Below are 18,901 nucleotides of genomic sequence, written 5' to 3'. Positions count from 1 at the left end.
CTTCTTGCTCCATTTCTAACTTGTTCAGAGCCTCTTAGGGAGTGTGTTAGAGAGACGGAGAGAGGGAGGTGAGTCAGAGTGTCTGGCTGGGTTGTGTAAAACCTGCAGTGAAAGCTACCCCACCCCCGCTAGGCAGTGGTGTTAGGGCTTTCCTTTGTGTTAGTGCTTCTTTTGAGGAATTTTATGCGTCTTCCAAAACTAAAAAGTATCATGGAAGTGGTATACTTTTTTTTTTTTCTTTTCCAAGAATAGTGCAGTCTGATGCATGTATTGTCACTTGAATTGTTCTACTTAAAGATATTTTTAGCTTAATTATGATGCTTATTGCATTTGAACAGATATCTGGAAACATGGCTACTGAACATGTTAATGGGAATGGTACTGAAGAGCCCATGGATACTTCTGCTGCAGTTACCCATTCTGAGCATTTCCAGACATTGCTTGATGCTGGTTTACCACAGAAAGTTGCTGAAAAACTAGATGAAATTTACGTTGCAGGTAAGATGTAAAACTTGCAAAACCACACTTACAATATTTTATTGGATTCTGCTGTCTTTGGGCTAAAATAGCAACTTTTTGTGGTTTCCAAAAGTATGGGAACTGCAGTCTTACCAAAATCTGTGGGATGTTTTCCATTCAGTGCTTTAATTTGTAGTATTTTTCAGAGAAAAGTTTTGGGCCAGGCCACCTGGGCTAAAGGGTGGGAAGGACAAAGAGTATGCAGGTGACCATAGCAACAGCTGGAGTAGGCAACAGATGATTTTTAGGAGGAGTAGGTGATGTGGTGTTTGTGCATTTTTTACAGTAGTTGTAGGTAACTCTAAGCAACTGAAGCCTTGGTATTCATCTTCTCATGTAAATAGTACTCGTGAAATAGTATTTGAGCTCGTGGATGCAAAGGTTATTGTTCAGTTCCCTCAGATGTGGTAATAGCTAGCATTTTTAAAGCTTGATTTTTGGATTGTGGTGGTCAATTTTAGTGCTGCAGTTTGTTTGGCTTTATAGTTTTCTTAAAATGTACCAAGGTACCAGTGCTAGGTAAGCTAAGTCAGCTTTTGATATAGATCCTTTTGAATTCAGCTTCAGGATATTGGAAATAACCTTGGCCCATGTAACCATTTGGGTTTCACTGAAGTCAAACAAATCCATAAGTGCAGTAACTGTTACTCTGAATCTTAACTTTTGACACTTCTGATGAAAAAAAGGTTAAAATACACTTAAATATTTACCTTTACCTTTAAGAGGGCTAAGTGATTTCTTAGGTTATTAGTAACTTACATTAATCAGTGATTGATTTAGGGGTCACTGAAATGCGTTAGATGGGTTAAACGTGGTTAAATAAAGATTGCTTCCCAAATGTAATTAGTAATTTTTTTCTTTTCTCTAGGGCTAGTTGCACATAGTGATCTAGATGAAAGAGCTATTGAAGCTTTAAAGGAATTTAATGAAGAAGGTGCATTGGCAGTGCTTCAGCAGTTTAAAGACAGTGATCTCTCACACGTTCAGGTAATGTTAAGCAATTTAGAATAATTGTTGAGGGATAAACTGCTAGTTGATTGGCAAGAGGTTTCCTTAAGTCTCTAAAGTGATCCATATGTGATGTGTAAAAAGGGGTGCTGTATTAGTTTAAGGTAAAATTATATTCTGGCTCGTCATGTTTTCAGAACTGAAGATTAATATATCTTTTGCAGAACAAAAGTGCCTTTTTATGTGGAGTCATGAAGACATACAGGCAGAGAGAAAAACAGGGGACCAAGGTGGCAGATTCTAGCAAAGGACCAGATGAGGCAAAAATTAAGGTATGTGCCTAAAAGATAAAAGTTATGCAGTATATCTGTTTTTTCCAAAGCTGTTGTGACAGATGCCTTGTTTTTTTTGGAACTGTGCTTTTCTTAAAAAGGCTGGTTTAGATTATTGGTCATTATTTGAAAGCTGTCACTTGGATTTTTATCTTATACTTCATCCTCTTCAAGAGGAAACTTAATATACTATTAATTACTGAACTGAACGGAATGTATATAAAAGTGGAAAAGGTTTGACAGTTTGCTTTATGTCTAGTTGAGGCAGTTCTACTATTTCATAGTTAAAAGTTTTCAGAAGCTTGTCAGCATATGTCTTGGAGTTCAGAATGCATAACTGCAGCTACTAGTGGTTGGTTTTGTTTCTTTTTTTTTTGTTTACTTCAGTTCAGGTTTAAAGCAACTCTGCAATAGGGAGGAGATGCCACGTGTGTCTGAAAAGACAGATTGTAATGGGTTTAGGATTTAGCCCACTTCTTATGGCATAATCACTGTTCTCATAAACTATACCCCAAACTGTCTTCATAATGGACATGTTATTTCTTGGACCAAGTCTTCTGCTAGCAAGAGACTCCTGTCTCAAGAGTTAGGCATAATATGATTTATTTTAAACTTCTGTGACGAGTAACTTTACCAAAGGAAAACCATCTAAGCATGCTTAGTTGATGTCTTAAAAAGCGAGAGAATCTTTCATCTTTAACTTTCATGTGTAAACTGCAAAATTAATGTGTTATATATTGCAAATAATTGTGTAGCTTGCGAAACTAGAAAATCTTTTTTCTCCTGACTTTGAGGCTGGGTTGACATTAATTATAAATTCAAAAACCTGATACAGTTTTTGTCAGTACCACATAAAACAACAACAGTATGAAGACTCAGTTAACTAACTTAGAGTAGCATAGCTTTTACTGCTGATGGCTATGGCATTTAAAATAACTTTGCAATTTTCCAGTGGTGAAATTACTAACTCTTGACTATAATTAGGTTTGTTTAATGTGCTGTTTCTTTGTGTGTACAGTTGATTTGTCTTTCTACAACATTATTAAGAAAGACTAATTTCAGAGGAGTTTCTCATTATGTATTTGCATACTAAATTTATCTAACATTTCAAATTGGTAGTATATCTGTAACTGTATGCAGTGATTCTAGCATATAATCTCTCCCTAGCATAGGATCAGTTGTGCTGGGGTGCTCTATGTGCCCACAAGGAGTTTGAGGAGGGAAGGAGAGGAAAAAGGAAGTAGTACTACCACTTCAGTGGTGGGATACCTGAAGCAGTCAGTACAGTGTTCCAGGGGTGTAATCACTTAAACATGTGTTCTTTAACATCACACTTATGAGTAATCTCATTAAGTGAAGGGAACTCCTGTGCATAAATGTTTGCAGGATTGGACATGCCAAAACAAGAAGTGGCTCAGACTGTGATCTTTGTAATTAAAGGGAAGCTCACTATTCTGTTGGCTCTTTTTTTGCATGAAAATGAAGGAATTGGGAAAACTATGTGAATCTCTGATTTTCTATGAGTGTTTCTTTACCTGATAGTTCTAATAATTGTTTTGCAAGTTTCTTGTTGAAGTACTAGCAGTAGGCTCGTTTGCCTATGGGAGTTTCAAAGCAGTACATTTTAGGAGGTATTATAAGCATGTCTGTGAATGAAGTGCATCTAAACTAGCTCAGTTTGTACATGATTTTAAAATTTTAAGTTTCTTACTTGAAGGCACTCTTGGAGAGAACCGGTTACACTCTTGATGTGACTACTGGACAGAGAAAGTATGGTGGTCCCCCTCCAGAGTCTGTATATTCAGGACAACAACCTTCTGTTGGTACAGAGGTAAGGAAATGTTTATGTCCTTATATTCTTATTCATTGGAAGTATTTTTTTTATAAACAATGCTCTGTATGTCTGTTGTAGATATTTGTGGGCAAGATTCCAAGAGACTTGTTTGAAGATGAACTTGTTCCGTTATTTGAGAAAGCTGGCCCTATATGGGATCTCCGCTTAATGATGGATCCACTAACTGGTCTAAATAGAGGATATGCTTTTGTCACTTTTTGTACTAAAGAGGCAGCTCAGGAAGCTGTTAAACTGGTAAGTTTTCTTACTTGGATTTTTTTTTTTTTAAGAAAAAAAGCTTATAAGCAGTTGCCCTGATCCTAATGCTTAAGATGAAACTGTCATTTGTTAGATTATTTCATAAATATCCACAAACTTTTTTTTTATTTTTAAAATATTTTGACATTGTGTATAAATTTTTACTGGCTGTATTAGTGATGGGCAAGGGACACCTGATGGACAGCTGTTTGGTCCGGTTAGATGAGCCTTTGTTATTAACAAAAGTTGTATTAGCAATAGTGACTTCTGAGCTGGATGAGTTTTGGAGAGAAGAGATGTTTGGCTTGCAAGAGAAGTGTTAGTCAGGTTGTCAGTGATTTCTGCTTTGCTTCTGCACCAGCAGGGGGCCCCGTGCTAGAAAAATGTTTCTGAAGTCACAGAATTTCATAAGATACTTCAGATGAGAAATAATCACTCTTGAGTGTTACGGTCTGTTCTGCTTGCTGCAACTGACTGGAAAAAGTCATAAATCCTGCCAGATTTAAAAAAGATTTCCCCTGTTTTACACAGAGGTGTGAAACAGTTTGGTATAAGGAATGGCTACTCTTAATAAGCTTTCCAGGTTTTATGCGTGAAGTATCCATCACTAAAAAAGAGGGGGGGAAAGAAACACCACCCTGATCCTTGCACTGCTCCTTTGTTTTTTCTAGTTAAGTTTAATTTGAATTCTTTGAGCCGATTGCTACTACATGGGTATGGCCAAGATCAGTGTGCAGGTATGACCCCTCAGGAGTGCTAACCATACTCATTCTGAGGTGTACTGATACCATATTAATATAGTAGGGTTAAAATTTCTGTTTCTTAATAAGGTAGGTGTTAAACCATTAAGGTACCCTATTGACATATTAATAATATGACTGAGTTGGTGCAGATAAATCAAGCTGAAGATGGGAATGTGTTTTGGAAAACTATAGAAATGTCTACAAAAGTGGAAGTACAAAAATATCTGATAACTGCTGTTTAGCTTTTTCAGTAAGAACGGTTGGTGTTCCTGTGTTTAGTCCAAATGCTCTGAGGATAACTGCGTATGCCTCTTTGTACTTGCATTGTCAACCAAGCTATTTATATTCTGTGTGAACTCTTAAGAGTTATGCACATGACTTAGCAAAACGGTGAATCAAGTCAAATGCACTCTCAGAAGCACCTAGTAAACAAACAAAAAGGAATTTTTCTTCAGTTATTTGGATTTTGCTTAAAGGCAGCATGCTCTGAAGTCATTCAGGTTGTGTTTCCATAAAAGTAACATCAGATCCTAGCCTTCCACTGAACAATACAAGGGAAGGACGTACTTGATGTCCCTTCATATCTAATTTTTGATATGCAGGGGGGGGAAAAAAAAGCATTGTGTTCTAGTGTTCAGTTAAATAGCCACTGAGTGTAATAGTTGAAAAGTGTTGAGATTGGTGCGGCAGTTTTTCAGCCTTCATGCTAACCTTAACCTCTTTGAGGGCAGGGTTAGTTTTGAATTGGATCCTGTGGCATTTGTCATCTTTAGAATGGTTCCAACCTGGATAGTGTGGTGTATTATAAGTTTCCCAAGTTGTCTAGGAATGATTTGCAGGGGTACAAGCAAAATATGGCTGTGTAGCTCAGTTGAAAATTTGGCTCTATCGCTTGTATTAGTTACACATGCATGAGAGAGGCTGCTGAAAGACCTCTTAGAAATGCTGAACCCTTGGTCCTAGCCATTTAGCCTAATATTTTAACAGGCAGTGTTCTTTTTGGTACTACCGGTAGTCTTCTGATGTGCACACAACTTCTCAGCTTTCTGGACTCCCCGGAATAGGGCTTCTTTTGTTATTTCCCATCTTCTTCCCAGAGGCTTTTTTTTTTTTTTTCCATTCAGGACTCTGAAGTATAGCAAAAATGGGAATAAAAATGTCTGGATTGCCTATAGGCTTCTGAGCAATAAGAGACAGCTATGAGGTTTTGTCAATACCCAAACTGCAGCAGAGAATAAACTGACCTGTCTTCAGGCTCCTGCAGTTGGTGTAACATATTTTGCATACAAGTCATACTCGCGTGGCTGTCATATCATCCACAGTCTTTCTAACAACTTAATGTAAAACTGAACTAAAATTTTGTGATATACCCAACGTAATGTTGGCTTATCTTATTCATTAACCAGAAGAAATCTTGCAATTTAAAAGGTTGGAGCCTTGATCTTGTTATGCATGTGCATTTTTAAGCCGCTTAAAAGAGGGAAGAATTCCCTAAATTGTGTTTGAAATACTTTTGGGGCTGTGCTTGAGACAAAAATGGAGTGATGCTGTGGCCTGAGACTGAGAATATTTACAGATGTGAACAGTAGTTAATTTTATGTCTGGTACTTAATCCAGTGTGGTTAACCCTTGCTGGTTAAGTAGAAATGGCATCTCAAATGCTGTTCACACAAGCGCTGACTATCAGAAATACGATTTTTTTTAAGTTTGTTTTATTTTTTTAACCTCAGGCATTTTTTTCCTGTTACAATGTTAGTGTTTACCTTCTGTTTTATACTGTTTTGAGTTAAGAATTGTAACTCCAGTTGTATTCTTTTGCTCACATACACTTCTCCCTCCTATTTCATATGCAGTTGTTAGATTTCAGTTTTTCAAAAGATTTCTGAGTGATTAAGGTTACCGTAGACATGTACAGGATAAATACTTGAGATGAAGCATGTAGGAAAACATACTGAAAACTATAGTAGCATACAGTGTACTTTTGACTAGAGCAAGTGTAAGCTTGATTAAAGTGCAGGTACAGGTGAGTTACACAAATATGTCCCTTAAGCGTTTTACCAGCTGTGCATAGCAGTACAACTTGCCGTTTGCTGCTGGAAATAAGCTAAAATTGCTGGTGAAAGTTTAAGTGGATAAAATGACAAGACAGACCTTATGCATACTTTGACCTGTTTGTGAGTAGGTTCTTATAGAACTTGGCAGAAGAAAATATATATCTCTAATAGTGTCTAGAGGGTAGTAATATCTCTGTTACTAACTTCGGGCATTGATTCAGTGGTAACAGAAGGGAGAAGCAGTATGCTGACATAGCTAATTTGGTAGCCTGACTGTTTTGGCACTTAACCCAGATCATGATTTGGGCCTGTTCATGTCTTATCTCAGTTTACAGATGGTATGCAAACTATTTACCTAAAAAACTCCAACTTTACATTCAAAAGTGCCTAATTCAAGACTGCTTTCTCTGTGTTAAGAGAAACATACAACAATGAAAAGTAGTAGGTAACGTACTGTAGTATGAAAAATCTACTAGAAGCTACTGTGAATGCGGAAATGCAAAATGGTAGAATATTTTAAGTTTTTAAATTATGAAATACTGTTTTGTTGCCATGAGTTGTATGAAAGGCTCTTTTTTGGATTAAATGTGGAGCCAAACAGAAACCATTGGATAATATCTTCTATTATCCATATAGAATAGAATATTTCAGTTGGAAGGGACCTGCAATGATTATCTAGTCCAACTGTGTGACTGCTTCAGAGCTGACCAAAAGTTACAGCATTATTATGAAGGGCATTGTCCAAATGCCTCTTAAACACTGACAGGTTTGGGGCATTGACCACCTCTCTAGGAAGCCTGTTCCAGTATTTGACCACTGTCTTGGTAAAGAAAATGCTTCCTTGTGTAAAGAAATGTTTCCTAGTGTACACTTCAGTTAATGAAGAACCAGTTTGTGTCTTGTTTCCAGAATAATTAGACTGTCAGCTTTTTAAAAGGTGTTTCTTTAAAGGATTTTTTTTTTTAAGCTACTGTAATCTGTCTTTTCATTAATGTGTATAAGTCTGTTAGTGACCGTAAATATAATGTATATGTACGGTCTTCCTGTGCAGCTGTTTCCTACTTCAAAATCAACTATTCCTCTGCCATGTGGGCACCAGATATGGATACAGAAGCCTTTTACTGTATACTACTATGTTTTGAGACATAATTAGTTGGGAAGATGCCACTCCAGATCCTTTTCATGTGTACGGTTCTTTTAGCTCACTTCTGGTACAGTTGTCTAGCTTTGAAAATTTTCAATGATGTAGTTTTTGTTTGCAAGAGATAAATATAAACAAATAAACGTCTTAATTCACTAAAATAGCTGATTTTAGTGCACAAAGCAAGAAGGCGTGTGGGAGAACTTATGCACGAAGGTTTACCACCAAACACAAAATAACTCGTAGAATAAATAACTAGATTAAATTAAATTAAAAAGCTGTCCTACTACTTGTCAATAAGATGTTGACCACAAAATATATTTTCCTAGCTAAAGAACTGTCTGTTGCAGGGCTTCCAGTTGGAAAGGGGTTGATGTACCACCAGTTGACCTCCCTGCTGCTTATTTGGATGATGCATATCTGTGTCTGCATCTCAATGAAAGGCATTTTTTGTCAACAGATGTCTACAGTAATACTTTTTTTTTTTTTCCCTTAAACTGCTGACTTGTTCAGGGTGTCTTCTAAACAATCTGTTATGGGAGGAGCATTTGAACAGAAGTCTTAGGATTTCAAATCAGTAGACAGTTCTTCTTGCTGTTTACTATCTTTACGTGCATAAGCTATGTGCTTTGGAAAGTATTTGCTAATTGCTTTTGCACATTTTGTGGAGAAGACCTGATCACGGCTCCTTCTTTTGTTAACTATGGAACTTTAGAAGGGAATCTGACTTTATTGTAACTCCTGTCTTGGATTATATGCAATTCAAGAATTCATAGATGCAATCTAGAGAGGAACTTGCATTTTTGTTTGCACTGTTGTGAAGGGAGAAGCCTTGACCTTGATGACATGGACATAAGATTTACCTTTCATGTTCTATGTGAAAAACTCTCTAAAGAAACATGTATCAAGACAGAGGCTTGAACAAGAAAGGAATGATAATTGTTGGCTGAAATTTTTGAGATATCTTGGAGGACATGGGTATACTTGAGAACAGTTGAATATTCATCATAAGAATGCGTTAAACTCCAAATAATTTAATATAATACTGAATACTGTGTTTGCAAAAGTAAAATATTTGGTATGCTGCTGTTGGAGGGGAGTGAAAATTATCTGTAGCTGATGACTGTCCAATTATTTTTCTTTCAGTACAACAACCATGAAATTCGTTCTGGAAAACACATTGGTGTATGCATCTCTGTTGCCAATAATAGGCTTTTTGTTGGTTCTATTCCTAAGAGTAAAACCAAGGAGCAAATTGTTGAAGAATTTAGCAAAGTAACAGGTAAGTCAGTAACTGTGTTTTGTAGAGCTGGAGAGATGTCAAACATGATCAGTGATAAACCCTCTTCACCATCTTTTGGTTTATGGTTGAATGATGATGATGATTTCAAATGAAGACCGCTTAGCATTTCTCTTGACTTTTAAGTGATTTTTTTTTTTTTTTTAACTGTTGTGCTGAGGGCTGAAACATCAGAGTAGATGTGTGGTTCCAAGTTTTAACTAGAGAATAAGTGTGTCACATTTAAAAAAGCCATTCGAAGAAATAGATGATTTAATTATTTCAATACTAATGGGTGTTTTAAAACTTTTCAAGACAAAACTGAAGCAGGTTGGAGAACATAACTAGTTCTGTGCTTCAGAATTCTTCAGTGATTTGATAAGGATCTCTTCTTGATAACGGTGTATAAACTGGGGCAAAAGTAACACTTAAGGGATTTCTCTGGTACTGAATGATATACTTTAGGTTCCTTGAAGCAACACTGAAACTTTTCAGATGTCTTAAAATCATGCAAGTTTGACTTCTTGTTGTTTAGACGTCCATGGAAACAACACATGCTGATAGGTGGTGCGACTTAAGGGTTTGAGAAGAGAACTGAGAAAGCACAACTTTTCGATGCCCTTACCTCTTCTCCATTCAGTTAGAGGAAAGGTACTCTTCCATAGCTACTAAGCTTTCTTCACTTAATAATAAGGAACCTAGGTCAGGATAGTCTTAATTTCTCTCTTTTAAAATGTTGGCCCTGAATGTACGGAAATTTTAGTATGTATGCAGTCTCAAAAGTCTAGTGTGTTTGTCTTTTGGAACCACTTGTCAGATGCAAACTTACCAGAAAGATAATCCCTACTTTATAATACAAATTCTTGCATCAAAGCCATAACAAATAAATATTTTTCTTAATTTCAGAGGGTCTTACAGATGTCATATTGTATCATCAACCTGATGACAAGAAAAAGAACCGGGGTTTCTGTTTCCTTGAATACGAAGATCACAAAACTGCTGCTCAGGCCAGACGTAGGTTAATGAGTGGCAAAGTGAAAGTTTGGGGAAACGTTGTTACGGTTGAATGGGCTGACCCTATAGAAGACCCAGATCCTGAAGTCATGGCAAAGGTAATAAAGCTGTAAGGGAACCATAATACATTTAAAGTGCCTCATTCAAAAGGAAGTACTTCCTGACATAAGCCTAAGTTTAAATAGCATCTTTCAGCCTTTCTGACAGAGATGTCGTGAGATGGTAAAAGTATGAATACAGTCTAGAATTGATGAGAATTTAAAAACTCTATTGACTGATGTTATTTTGTGCTCCCAAGGCTGAATGTTGAACACAATTTTTGCCAAAATGACACATAGGCCTGATGTAGTTAATTTCTCATCTGGAAGTGGTGGTGATGACTCCAAAAGTTGAAATAGTTTTGTAGCTTAATATTTGGAGGGACAGAAATCTAGATATGATCACAGAACAAGCCTTAATTCTTTTTAACCCTGGAACTATATCTTTATCGCTTCAGAACTGGAACGTGTCAGTAAGATGCATAAACGTATTTTCAAAGTTGCCTTTAGCAGTTACTTCTTAGAAGTTAGGCAGTTAGTTTGTATTTGGAACTTTGTATCTTTGGGTTTTGGGGGGGGTTAATTCCTTCAAATATTAAGACTAGTAATAGTTTAGTTTTTTAATATTTCACTAAAACTGAAGTCTGAACTGTTACCATCTTCAAGTATGTTCTAGCAGTTGTTTTATATATTTGTGATGTGTTGCCAGAAACGAATTACCTGATGTTTGGGTTTTTTTTGTCAGATAATGCCCAACCCTGTCTTTTTTCAGTTATGTTGTGTAGCTGAGTTGTTTAATGGAAACTCCTAGCTAGCCCATATCCTTATCTCTTTCTCTTTGCTTGCTTTTCGTCTGTGCTTTTACTCTCACCTGAGACACGTCACTTGCTGGAGTCCTACTTTGATGGACCTAGTAAGATAGCTTGGCTGGGATCTCCTCTTTGGTGAGCCATAAGGGAAAAGGGTTTGGGGTGGGGGCTCATGTTAGGGAAAAAGCTGCTTTTGTAATAGAGATATTACAGAAGCTTTTGGACTACCCTGTCTGCAGACTTCATATTTCTTGCCCGGCATCATAGGCTTATCAGCAGTGGGGAAGAGGCTTGCAGGTAAAATTTGTTGAAGGTGGCACTTCCTAAATAAGGCAGCCTATTTATCTGTTCAGTTTCTTGGCTCAAAAGAGAAGAGAACTAATCCAGCGACCTGTTAAAATAAATTAGCAGGAACTTCTGCTGACATGACTGAATTAGATGAGCAGGAAGCGATAGGGGACATAATCAGGTATTTTTCCTAAGTAGGTTTATAGATGTGGGGAACGAAAAGCTAACAAAGTTAAAGCTTAATAGTGGTTTGCCCCATTTAATATGCAGTTTTTTGAATGCCTTGTATTTTTTTTATTTGAAATGGGACATGAAAAGGGATGAAACATAAATATGGAAAATGTGCAGTAAATCAACTTCTATACTTCTTCTGCCATATGCCAAAGATAGGGCGTGGAGCTTGGGTTGAAGGCATATGGAAAAGTGAAAGTATGTGATTGAGAATACTGAAAAAGTGGAGAACATCTGGCGCTTCTGGAAGTGTTTGGTTTACTTTCTGTTGTTAATTGCCATGTTTCTCCTAAGAGAAAGAGCAGCTGAGCTGTTGCTGCAGTCAATAATCTCTCAGATGTGAGCTGCAGGTTGGCTGTCATTACATCTGAGTACTGTCAGTCGGGAGCAAAGGGAGAGCTATTGACCCTTGTTGTCTTACACATTCCTGTGGCAGAAGGCTCTGGAGAAAACACTGAGTGGGAGGAGTAGATTACTTTTATCAGAATAATCATCTGATCCCAGTGGTTTTCTTGTCAAGACTGCTAGAAAAGTAAATCCATAAGAGCAAACCATGGGGAAGACAAATTCACGTTTGTAGCCAGAAGGTGAACAGTGTTGTGCTGAATACCTCGCAGAAGCAGCATGTCATTTCATCAATATATGGACACCTACGCATTTAATTTAAACTTCTGAAATGTTTACTTGAGCCTTGTTTCCTTTCTCCTCCAGACTTTTGCTTAAATGTTGTGGAGGGTACTCTATGGATGTGCAGTTAAATGGGCTGTTACGTTACCTACCAAGTACTGTGAGGCAGAAAGCTAGATTCTGAAGCTAGACATACGTGCTACAGATCAGTGTTTGTACTGACAGATCACAGTATAATTGGTTAAGTAACTGATTTCTGGTCCAAAGGGAACTTTTTTCCAACTTCCAGTAGCTGTGTTGATAGCATAATTTCTCCAAAGTGTTACTTACTTTGATGCCTCTTATACCTGTAGTGCAGATAAATTTCTTAATGTTTTACTTGATTTCTGTATCATGGCTGAGGCTACAGAGGACGTTCTGGAGTGGCAGGTTAAGCAGTTAAATAAAGTCTTATGCTTGTGGCTGCCTGGTAGATTACAGGACAAGAGATGTGGCTAGTAACCCTTGGAGAATGTGTAATGAAGTCTGAAGTGTTTGTGCTGTAGGTAAGAGGAGGAAAAGGAACAGATCCCAGAAGTGTTGAGGGTAGTCTAGTCTTAAGCAGTTTTAAAAGCAGGTTCTGCCTTTATGGCAAAATGTTGCTCCTGGGTATATTGCTTGTTAGGTGTGTATTTAAGGATCCTTGGTGCTATAATCTATGAGCCTTAATGAAGAGGACTTCCTTTTTTTTTTTTTCCCCCTCCTTTTTCCCTTTTTAGACAGTTTAATTGAAATAAAAATGGGTTCATCTTTTCTCAACCTTCTTTATCCTGCCTCCTAGCTTTGACATCTTTGACCTGTTCAGCTATGCTTTTAACCTGTAACATGACTGAAGGTGTTAAAGTTTTAGCTGTTAGAGATTAATGGATATGTCTACACTGAGGAAAAAAAAAAATTAGTTACTTTTTACTTGTGTAAAAAATATTGTGTTAGTGCATCTCGTAACAAAAAGTGGTGATTTTTGAGGTTTTTAATCATGGCTGACACTATGTCAGTCATGGTGGATTTACTAGTGAAGGCTACTTAGGGTTCCTTGTGAGATTTTAGTTTTCATCCTTTCCTAAAGTACAAGAATCAGGAATGTTTGTTTGAAAGTTACCGGCTTTTAAAACCATTGATTATACCATAAAACTTTCTGTAATTAATTTTCATTAAATAAGGTTAAGATTGCAATTAGGACAGTTTACTAAAAATGGTTGTTACGTATGGGTTACAAGAAATAAAAGTTTCTCTTACCATCGAGGTGTGTAGGAGAAGCTTAACACAGGATAGGAAGCAGTTTTCCTCATGGAGCGGGCTATGACTTTTATCATCTCCTGAGAATCAGCAAAAGTAACTATTTCCAGAGACTACAGAGTTGATACGCTGGGTCAGGTTTATGATCTGTAATATCTCTTCTTCCTAACCCTGCATCCCATCATAGTTTGGCTTGTGAGACAAAGATTTATGGAAGACAGTCCTGTTTATTTGTAACTTAAATACATAGTAATCCTTATAAAAAGGGTGTCTGGATTTATTGAGGTCCCATATGTGGTGGGAGTAGTGATTATAGCTCTGCTTCAATTTTTGAAGCAGGCTTTCTTTGGTTCCTTCGCACTCCGTGTTATTTGTGTTGACCTTCAGGGTTAGGAGCTGAAAGTTAGTGTTGCCATGTATAACATTCAGTTTTTGTCATCAGCTAGTTTGAAAACACTAGCAGTGGAGGGGATGTGAACGGAAGTTGCAGGAGACTTTGCAGCTGATGTGCAGCTGCACTGTAGGAAGGTAAGACTGAGCATTCTTTGGCAGTAGGAGGTGACTGGACTGTCAGGGCATGGTGGCAGTGTATGGAAGGAACTCTCCCCAACAAGTCAGAGAGGCTTGTAAATTGTGAGAACTCATGGATGACATGCAAACATGCTCATTTAGGGTCATGTCATGCAACTTCAGTGTGGCTGCAAGGACAAGTCTTTGAATAGAAACAGGTCACTAACATGTGATTCCTGGTGTCCAGTGTATGTTGTCTGCTATATCAGATAAGAGTGGTTTAAGCTTTTGTCAGACTGCTCTGTATTTTCTTTATTGTAAGCAGTTGGTGGTTGGTGAAACTTTATATAGATTATTTAGTCGCTATCAGGCAGTTAACAGGGCATATCTCAATAATTGAAAGATAACCATCCTCTCTGATCTGAAAAGTTGCCTAGCAGTCTTTGTGTAGCTTAAGAGCCATATTGCATGCTTTAGAGAGCTGGGGGAGGGAACAGACTTTCAGAGTTATTTGGAGGTAGCTGTTCCTCAAGGGAAGGACACAGTTTGACTTGTGAGAAAGTCCAAGGGTGACTTGGCAGTGTCAGCCTTAGCATCCCCTTCTGTCTGCGTTCTGTCTTCTAGCTGTGAATTCAGGTCACTGAGTGCTCCTCGGGCAAGCACAGTCCTGATGCTAGGTATTTGGTGTAGCTATGGCATGGGAGCCACAAGTTAAGCAGCTTGAGAGCTGCAGGCCTGTCACCTCTGACCTAGATATTATAGTGATGACTGTTCTGCAAATACCTGAGCAAAAACCTGTCTAAACAATGAAATGTTTTGATAAGTTAATTATTTTGTGTGTAACAAATCCTGGTTGCCATCTTTCAAGTTTGAAAGTGTTCTGAGTTGAAAATTACTGCTGCTAGGATTCTTTTAAACGTTAACACAAATTGGATTGACTTTCAGGATACTAATACTGTGTGATTGTGTTTGAAAACAGGTCGAATATTTCTATCAGTCAGGGTATTTTGGAGCCAACTCATGCTGTATGGATATATAAATATACATATTCATGTATATGTATATAAAATGTAGTGATGTTTTCAGTACTGGCACTAGCAGTGACTTGCAAAACTTCATTTTGTGTTTTAGAACTAGATCATACTTCTAAGTCCTAATCTTTTTTATTTTTTTATTTTTTAGGTAAAAGTTTTGTTTGTACGCAATCTTGCCAATACTGTAACAGAGGAGATACTAGAAAAGGCCTTCAGTCAATTTGGAAAGCTAGAGCGAGTGAAGAAGCTAAAAGACTATGCTTTCATTCATTTTGATGAACGGGATGGTGCTGTAAAGGTAAGTGAAGAGGACTGTAACTGTGTATGTAAGTAGTGACTACTCATAACATTTAGAAGATATATATGTCTCTCAACTTAAGGAAAAGGTCTGTCTGGAGAACTGGTAACATGCTGTCACTGTAATTGTGTCCTCTCTGGGAGTCTCCTAGGAAGATGCAGTTGCAAGCTTGAAGAGTGGATCTTAGATCCACCTATCCAAAGTAATTCTGCTGATGAGTGTCTAAGATAATCATTGTGTATTGTTTGAAACTGGAGTGCCAGAAATGAATGACTCTTTTCAACAAATTATTGGTAGAATCTAAAGCAGTTTCTCTGGGGAAGATGATAAAACCTCTGTATTTTCCAGGAACATAATTACTTTTTTATGGTGTGGAATAAGCACCTTTTCTTTTGATGAGAGGTGCTGGACAATTGAGTAATTGTCATTCCTGGATTTTGCTAGACTGGTCTTGGTGTTTTTTCTCCTGTCATCTGTCATTAGGAAGGGAAAGTGTAATTCCTCACCTGCCTATAGTGTATCTACTTTTTTATGTTCTGTGGGAGGATGCAGGATACCAGGAGATTCAGTTTTTCTTACTCATCCAGATGCCTTATAGCAGATGCTTAGGAAAATGGAGTCTTTTCATAGGATATGTATCCCCATCAAGGCTTAGTTGTGTAGAGTTCCTAAAAGTGGTATAATCTTTAGGATTACCCTGCTTGAACTGAACTTGTAGCAATTACTGTGACCCATGGTAGTCGTGCATGTGTTCGTGGGGTTTATTTTGGGTTTGGGTGGTTTTTTTTTTTGTGTGTGTGGTCAGAATGAGACTGTTAAATTCTTATTTTTGGCTTCTGGTTTGAAAAGAAAGTTTCGTTTATTACAAGTGAAATAAAGGAATAAAAACATATACTGATCTCTAGCTGTAGTAGTGTTTGCATGTGTGCTGACATTAGAAATTTATTACCTCCAAAATCTGTACTCTCAGAGGACAGTTTCACCACTGCATTAATCGAAACAGCTCGCAAAGATTGAAGCGTATTTACAGTTTTGAGTGGAAGATTTCTAAACCGATACATGCAATCTTGGGTTTGACAGCCAAGTTAAGAGGAAATGCATAACTCTGGAACCCACAATACTATGCTGTCTGATTATTTTAAAAAAAAATAATAAATTCTAGCTTTGCATGGTTATTTTAGCTCTGGATAACAAATTTTAAAATAATGTGTGCTCTAAAAGATAGAATAAAATTAATAACTTCAGATATGCTTAGAAGTATATTTAAAGTCTGGTTAATTCCTTTAGGCAATGGAAGAAATGAATGGCAAAGATTTAGAGGGAGAAAACATTGAAATTGTTTTTGCTAAGCCACCAGATCAAAAAAGGAAAGAACGGAAAGCTCAGAGACAAGCGGCTAAAAATCAGATGTAAGTGTAAATGCATGCACATATGTTGTATTACTTCTGAAAGACATGTACACTCCTACAGAATTAGAACTTCTGGGTATTTTAGTAGGTGTATTATAGTGTACATAGGTTTTCTGGCTTCTCTGAAATTTTTGGATTAATTTATGTTGTTTCCTTTTAAACTTAAGACTTAGTAGTGGTGTTGGTGAGAATTCAGGTAACTGTTTTGCTGTGCTCATTGGGTGTGAGAGCACCAGAGGAAATGTTTGAAGGTCATGAAACGTACACACCACTTTTTCTTCTAAACTTTCGTGTACTTCTGCACTGATATGTCATGTGGATGAACTTAGCACCATGTGCTCCTCCCAGCTGGCTTAGCAGTACTGGTACAGCCCTCCCCCTTTATAGTAAAGTAACCACTGAAACGAGGATCCTGACATTCTTTTTTCCCACTTCCAGAAGACAGATCTGCTTATGAAGCTTGTAAACTCATACTAAGAGATACCTTGCACTAATAAATGCTGAATATCGCAAAAAAAAAAAAAGGCGGCATTTCTTGGTATTGTGTTCTGCTTAACGTTCTCATGTGTTTTTCTTCTTGGATATCTTGTAGCTTTCCTAACCATCTTCCCTCCCCCACCTTATTTCCAAAAATAACTTCTGCTAGTGCTGCTGTGCAGCATCCAAGAAGACAGAATAGTGAGGTTACCGGATTAATACAGATCTCCAGATGGTGACCTACTGTACACATGGAATTGGTTAAGTTTGCCCTGCTTATAGTTCTCGTAACTTTCTTGGCCCTTTTGTTCTTCTTTCTTGGGCATCTGGTGTTACTGTAAGAAGTAGATTTCTTCTTTTTTCTTTTGCTTCTCTTCTGTGCCAGGCAGGCCTTTTCTCTTCTGCTTAAATCTTTTGGTGATACAACTTTATTTCTTTCTGTGTATTCTGTATCTTGGCAACACCACCAAAAATACCTGTTAATTAAATTAAGTTATAAAATGTATAAAGTTGCACAACTTACCCCTCAATGCAGGCAGTTGTCTGCATGGTTGTGTTGTCTCTGGTTGGAGATAATGCTTTTTCTCATTGAATTTGAGTAATGCCAAAAAAACATTATCATACTGCAGTATACAGTTTTGCTAGCTTGGTATTCAGGGTCTAATAATGGCTGGTTTCCAGTGATGAAAAGGAAGATTTTCTTAAAATGCACTTCATCAGTCATAATGCTGTGTGATTTATTTTTTTTTCCCCCCACCCCCCAACTGTTCTCTGCAGATTATCTGAGACCCAGATTTATTACTTCTGGATAGCATGCATGTATTTATAACACTGGAAATCTTCTGGCATGTGTCACTTCTAATGTTAATATGCTGTATGTTATCTGCATCCCCTCCCCTTTTATTATTTAAGATGCACATGTCTCATTTTGTGGAGGTAGGTAAAGTAGGGCTGCCTCTCTTGCTCTTCTAGTCAGAGGTACAGTAGTGCCACTTAATTCAGTTCCTCTTTCTGGTTCTTTCATTTGGGAATTCTCTGTGTACCTTTATTTTTCTGAACTGTTAAGATAGTAGAAAGGGAGCTAGCTTGATTAAACTCTAGGCATGTTTAGGTTTTGAGTGTACTGTTCATCAGTGACTTGTAAGGGCTTTTAATTTTCTTAGTATTCCAAAAGATGAGGGAATAGAAGGATATGTGTATTATTAAGTTTGTATCCTCGTTATTTGAGAAGTTTGGAGTGACATCTTAAGATCTTAGAGGTAATATGTAGTTTGTACTATATTTACAGTTGTAAAAAAAGCTTTTCTGGAAGCTTCCATATAACTATAGATTGATTTTGATTTGTGTATTAATATAGTTAGTCATCTTACCTGCTTGCATAAAAGTGACTATTTAATCAGTAAGAAGCATTTTACGTTGTGCCTTTGCTGTTTGAAACGACTTGTGGCTGTCAGGAGTAGCATTCTTAGTCTGTGTAAGTTACTTTGCTTTTTAGCACATCTGTTTGAGTTCTGTTAGCCACGTAAAACTATATGTGAGGAAAAAACCAAACTTGAATATGTAGATAAAAGGGTAAAATGTTTGTGATCATTATGAAGCTGTCTCCATCTGAAATTTGAATAGAAGGGATGAGAAGACTTGACAGTGGAGACCTCATTAGAAAGTGCATGTAAAGTCACAGCAGTGTCAGAGCAGTTGAGCTACTAGTTGTATGCTTTCATAGAATCTGGCTTTTAGAGAGCTAAGGCAGTTAGATCTCCAGAACAATCGTGGGCTTAGGATG

General features: G+C 37.3%; 1 protein-coding gene across 8 annotated transcripts in view; it reads left to right on the top strand.

The window, feature by feature from the left end:
* Positions 1-344: 344 nt before the first annotated feature.
* The window catches only part of SYNCRIP (synaptotagmin binding, cytoplasmic RNA interacting protein), a 23,288-nt gene continuing 4,731 nt past the window's right edge, over positions 345-18,901 (top strand). For 2 of the 8 annotated variants that reach the window (XM_009887481.1, XM_009887477.1), the window contains exons 1-9: positions 351-498; positions 1,388-1,506; positions 1,692-1,799; positions 3,517-3,630; positions 3,712-3,888; positions 8,976-9,111; positions 10,015-10,115; positions 15,083-15,232; positions 16,520-16,641. In XM_009887481.1, coding sequence (XP_009885783.1) covers positions 351-498; positions 1,388-1,506; positions 1,692-1,799; positions 3,517-3,630; positions 3,712-3,888; positions 8,976-9,111; positions 10,015-10,115; positions 15,083-15,232; positions 16,520-16,641 — 1,175 coding nt within the window. Of the gene's footprint in view, positions 499-1,387; positions 1,507-1,691; positions 1,800-3,516; positions 3,631-3,711; positions 3,889-8,975; positions 9,112-10,014; positions 10,221-15,082; positions 15,233-16,519; positions 16,642-18,901 lie in introns of those variants that run through there. The other 6 variants (XM_009887480.1, XM_009887479.1, XM_009887484.1 and 3 more) reach the window with 5 other exon arrangements.

The sequence above is a fragment of the Charadrius vociferus genome, unplaced genomic scaffold, assembly GCF_000708025.1.
Source record: "Charadrius vociferus isolate BGI_N301 unplaced genomic scaffold, ASM70802v2 scaffold185, whole genome shotgun sequence".
In the NCBI taxonomy this organism is placed as follows: domain Eukaryota; kingdom Metazoa; phylum Chordata; class Aves; order Charadriiformes; family Charadriidae; genus Charadrius; species Charadrius vociferus.
Note: the sequence above shows the minus strand (reverse complement) of the source record. Positions and strands in the feature narration are given on the sequence as shown.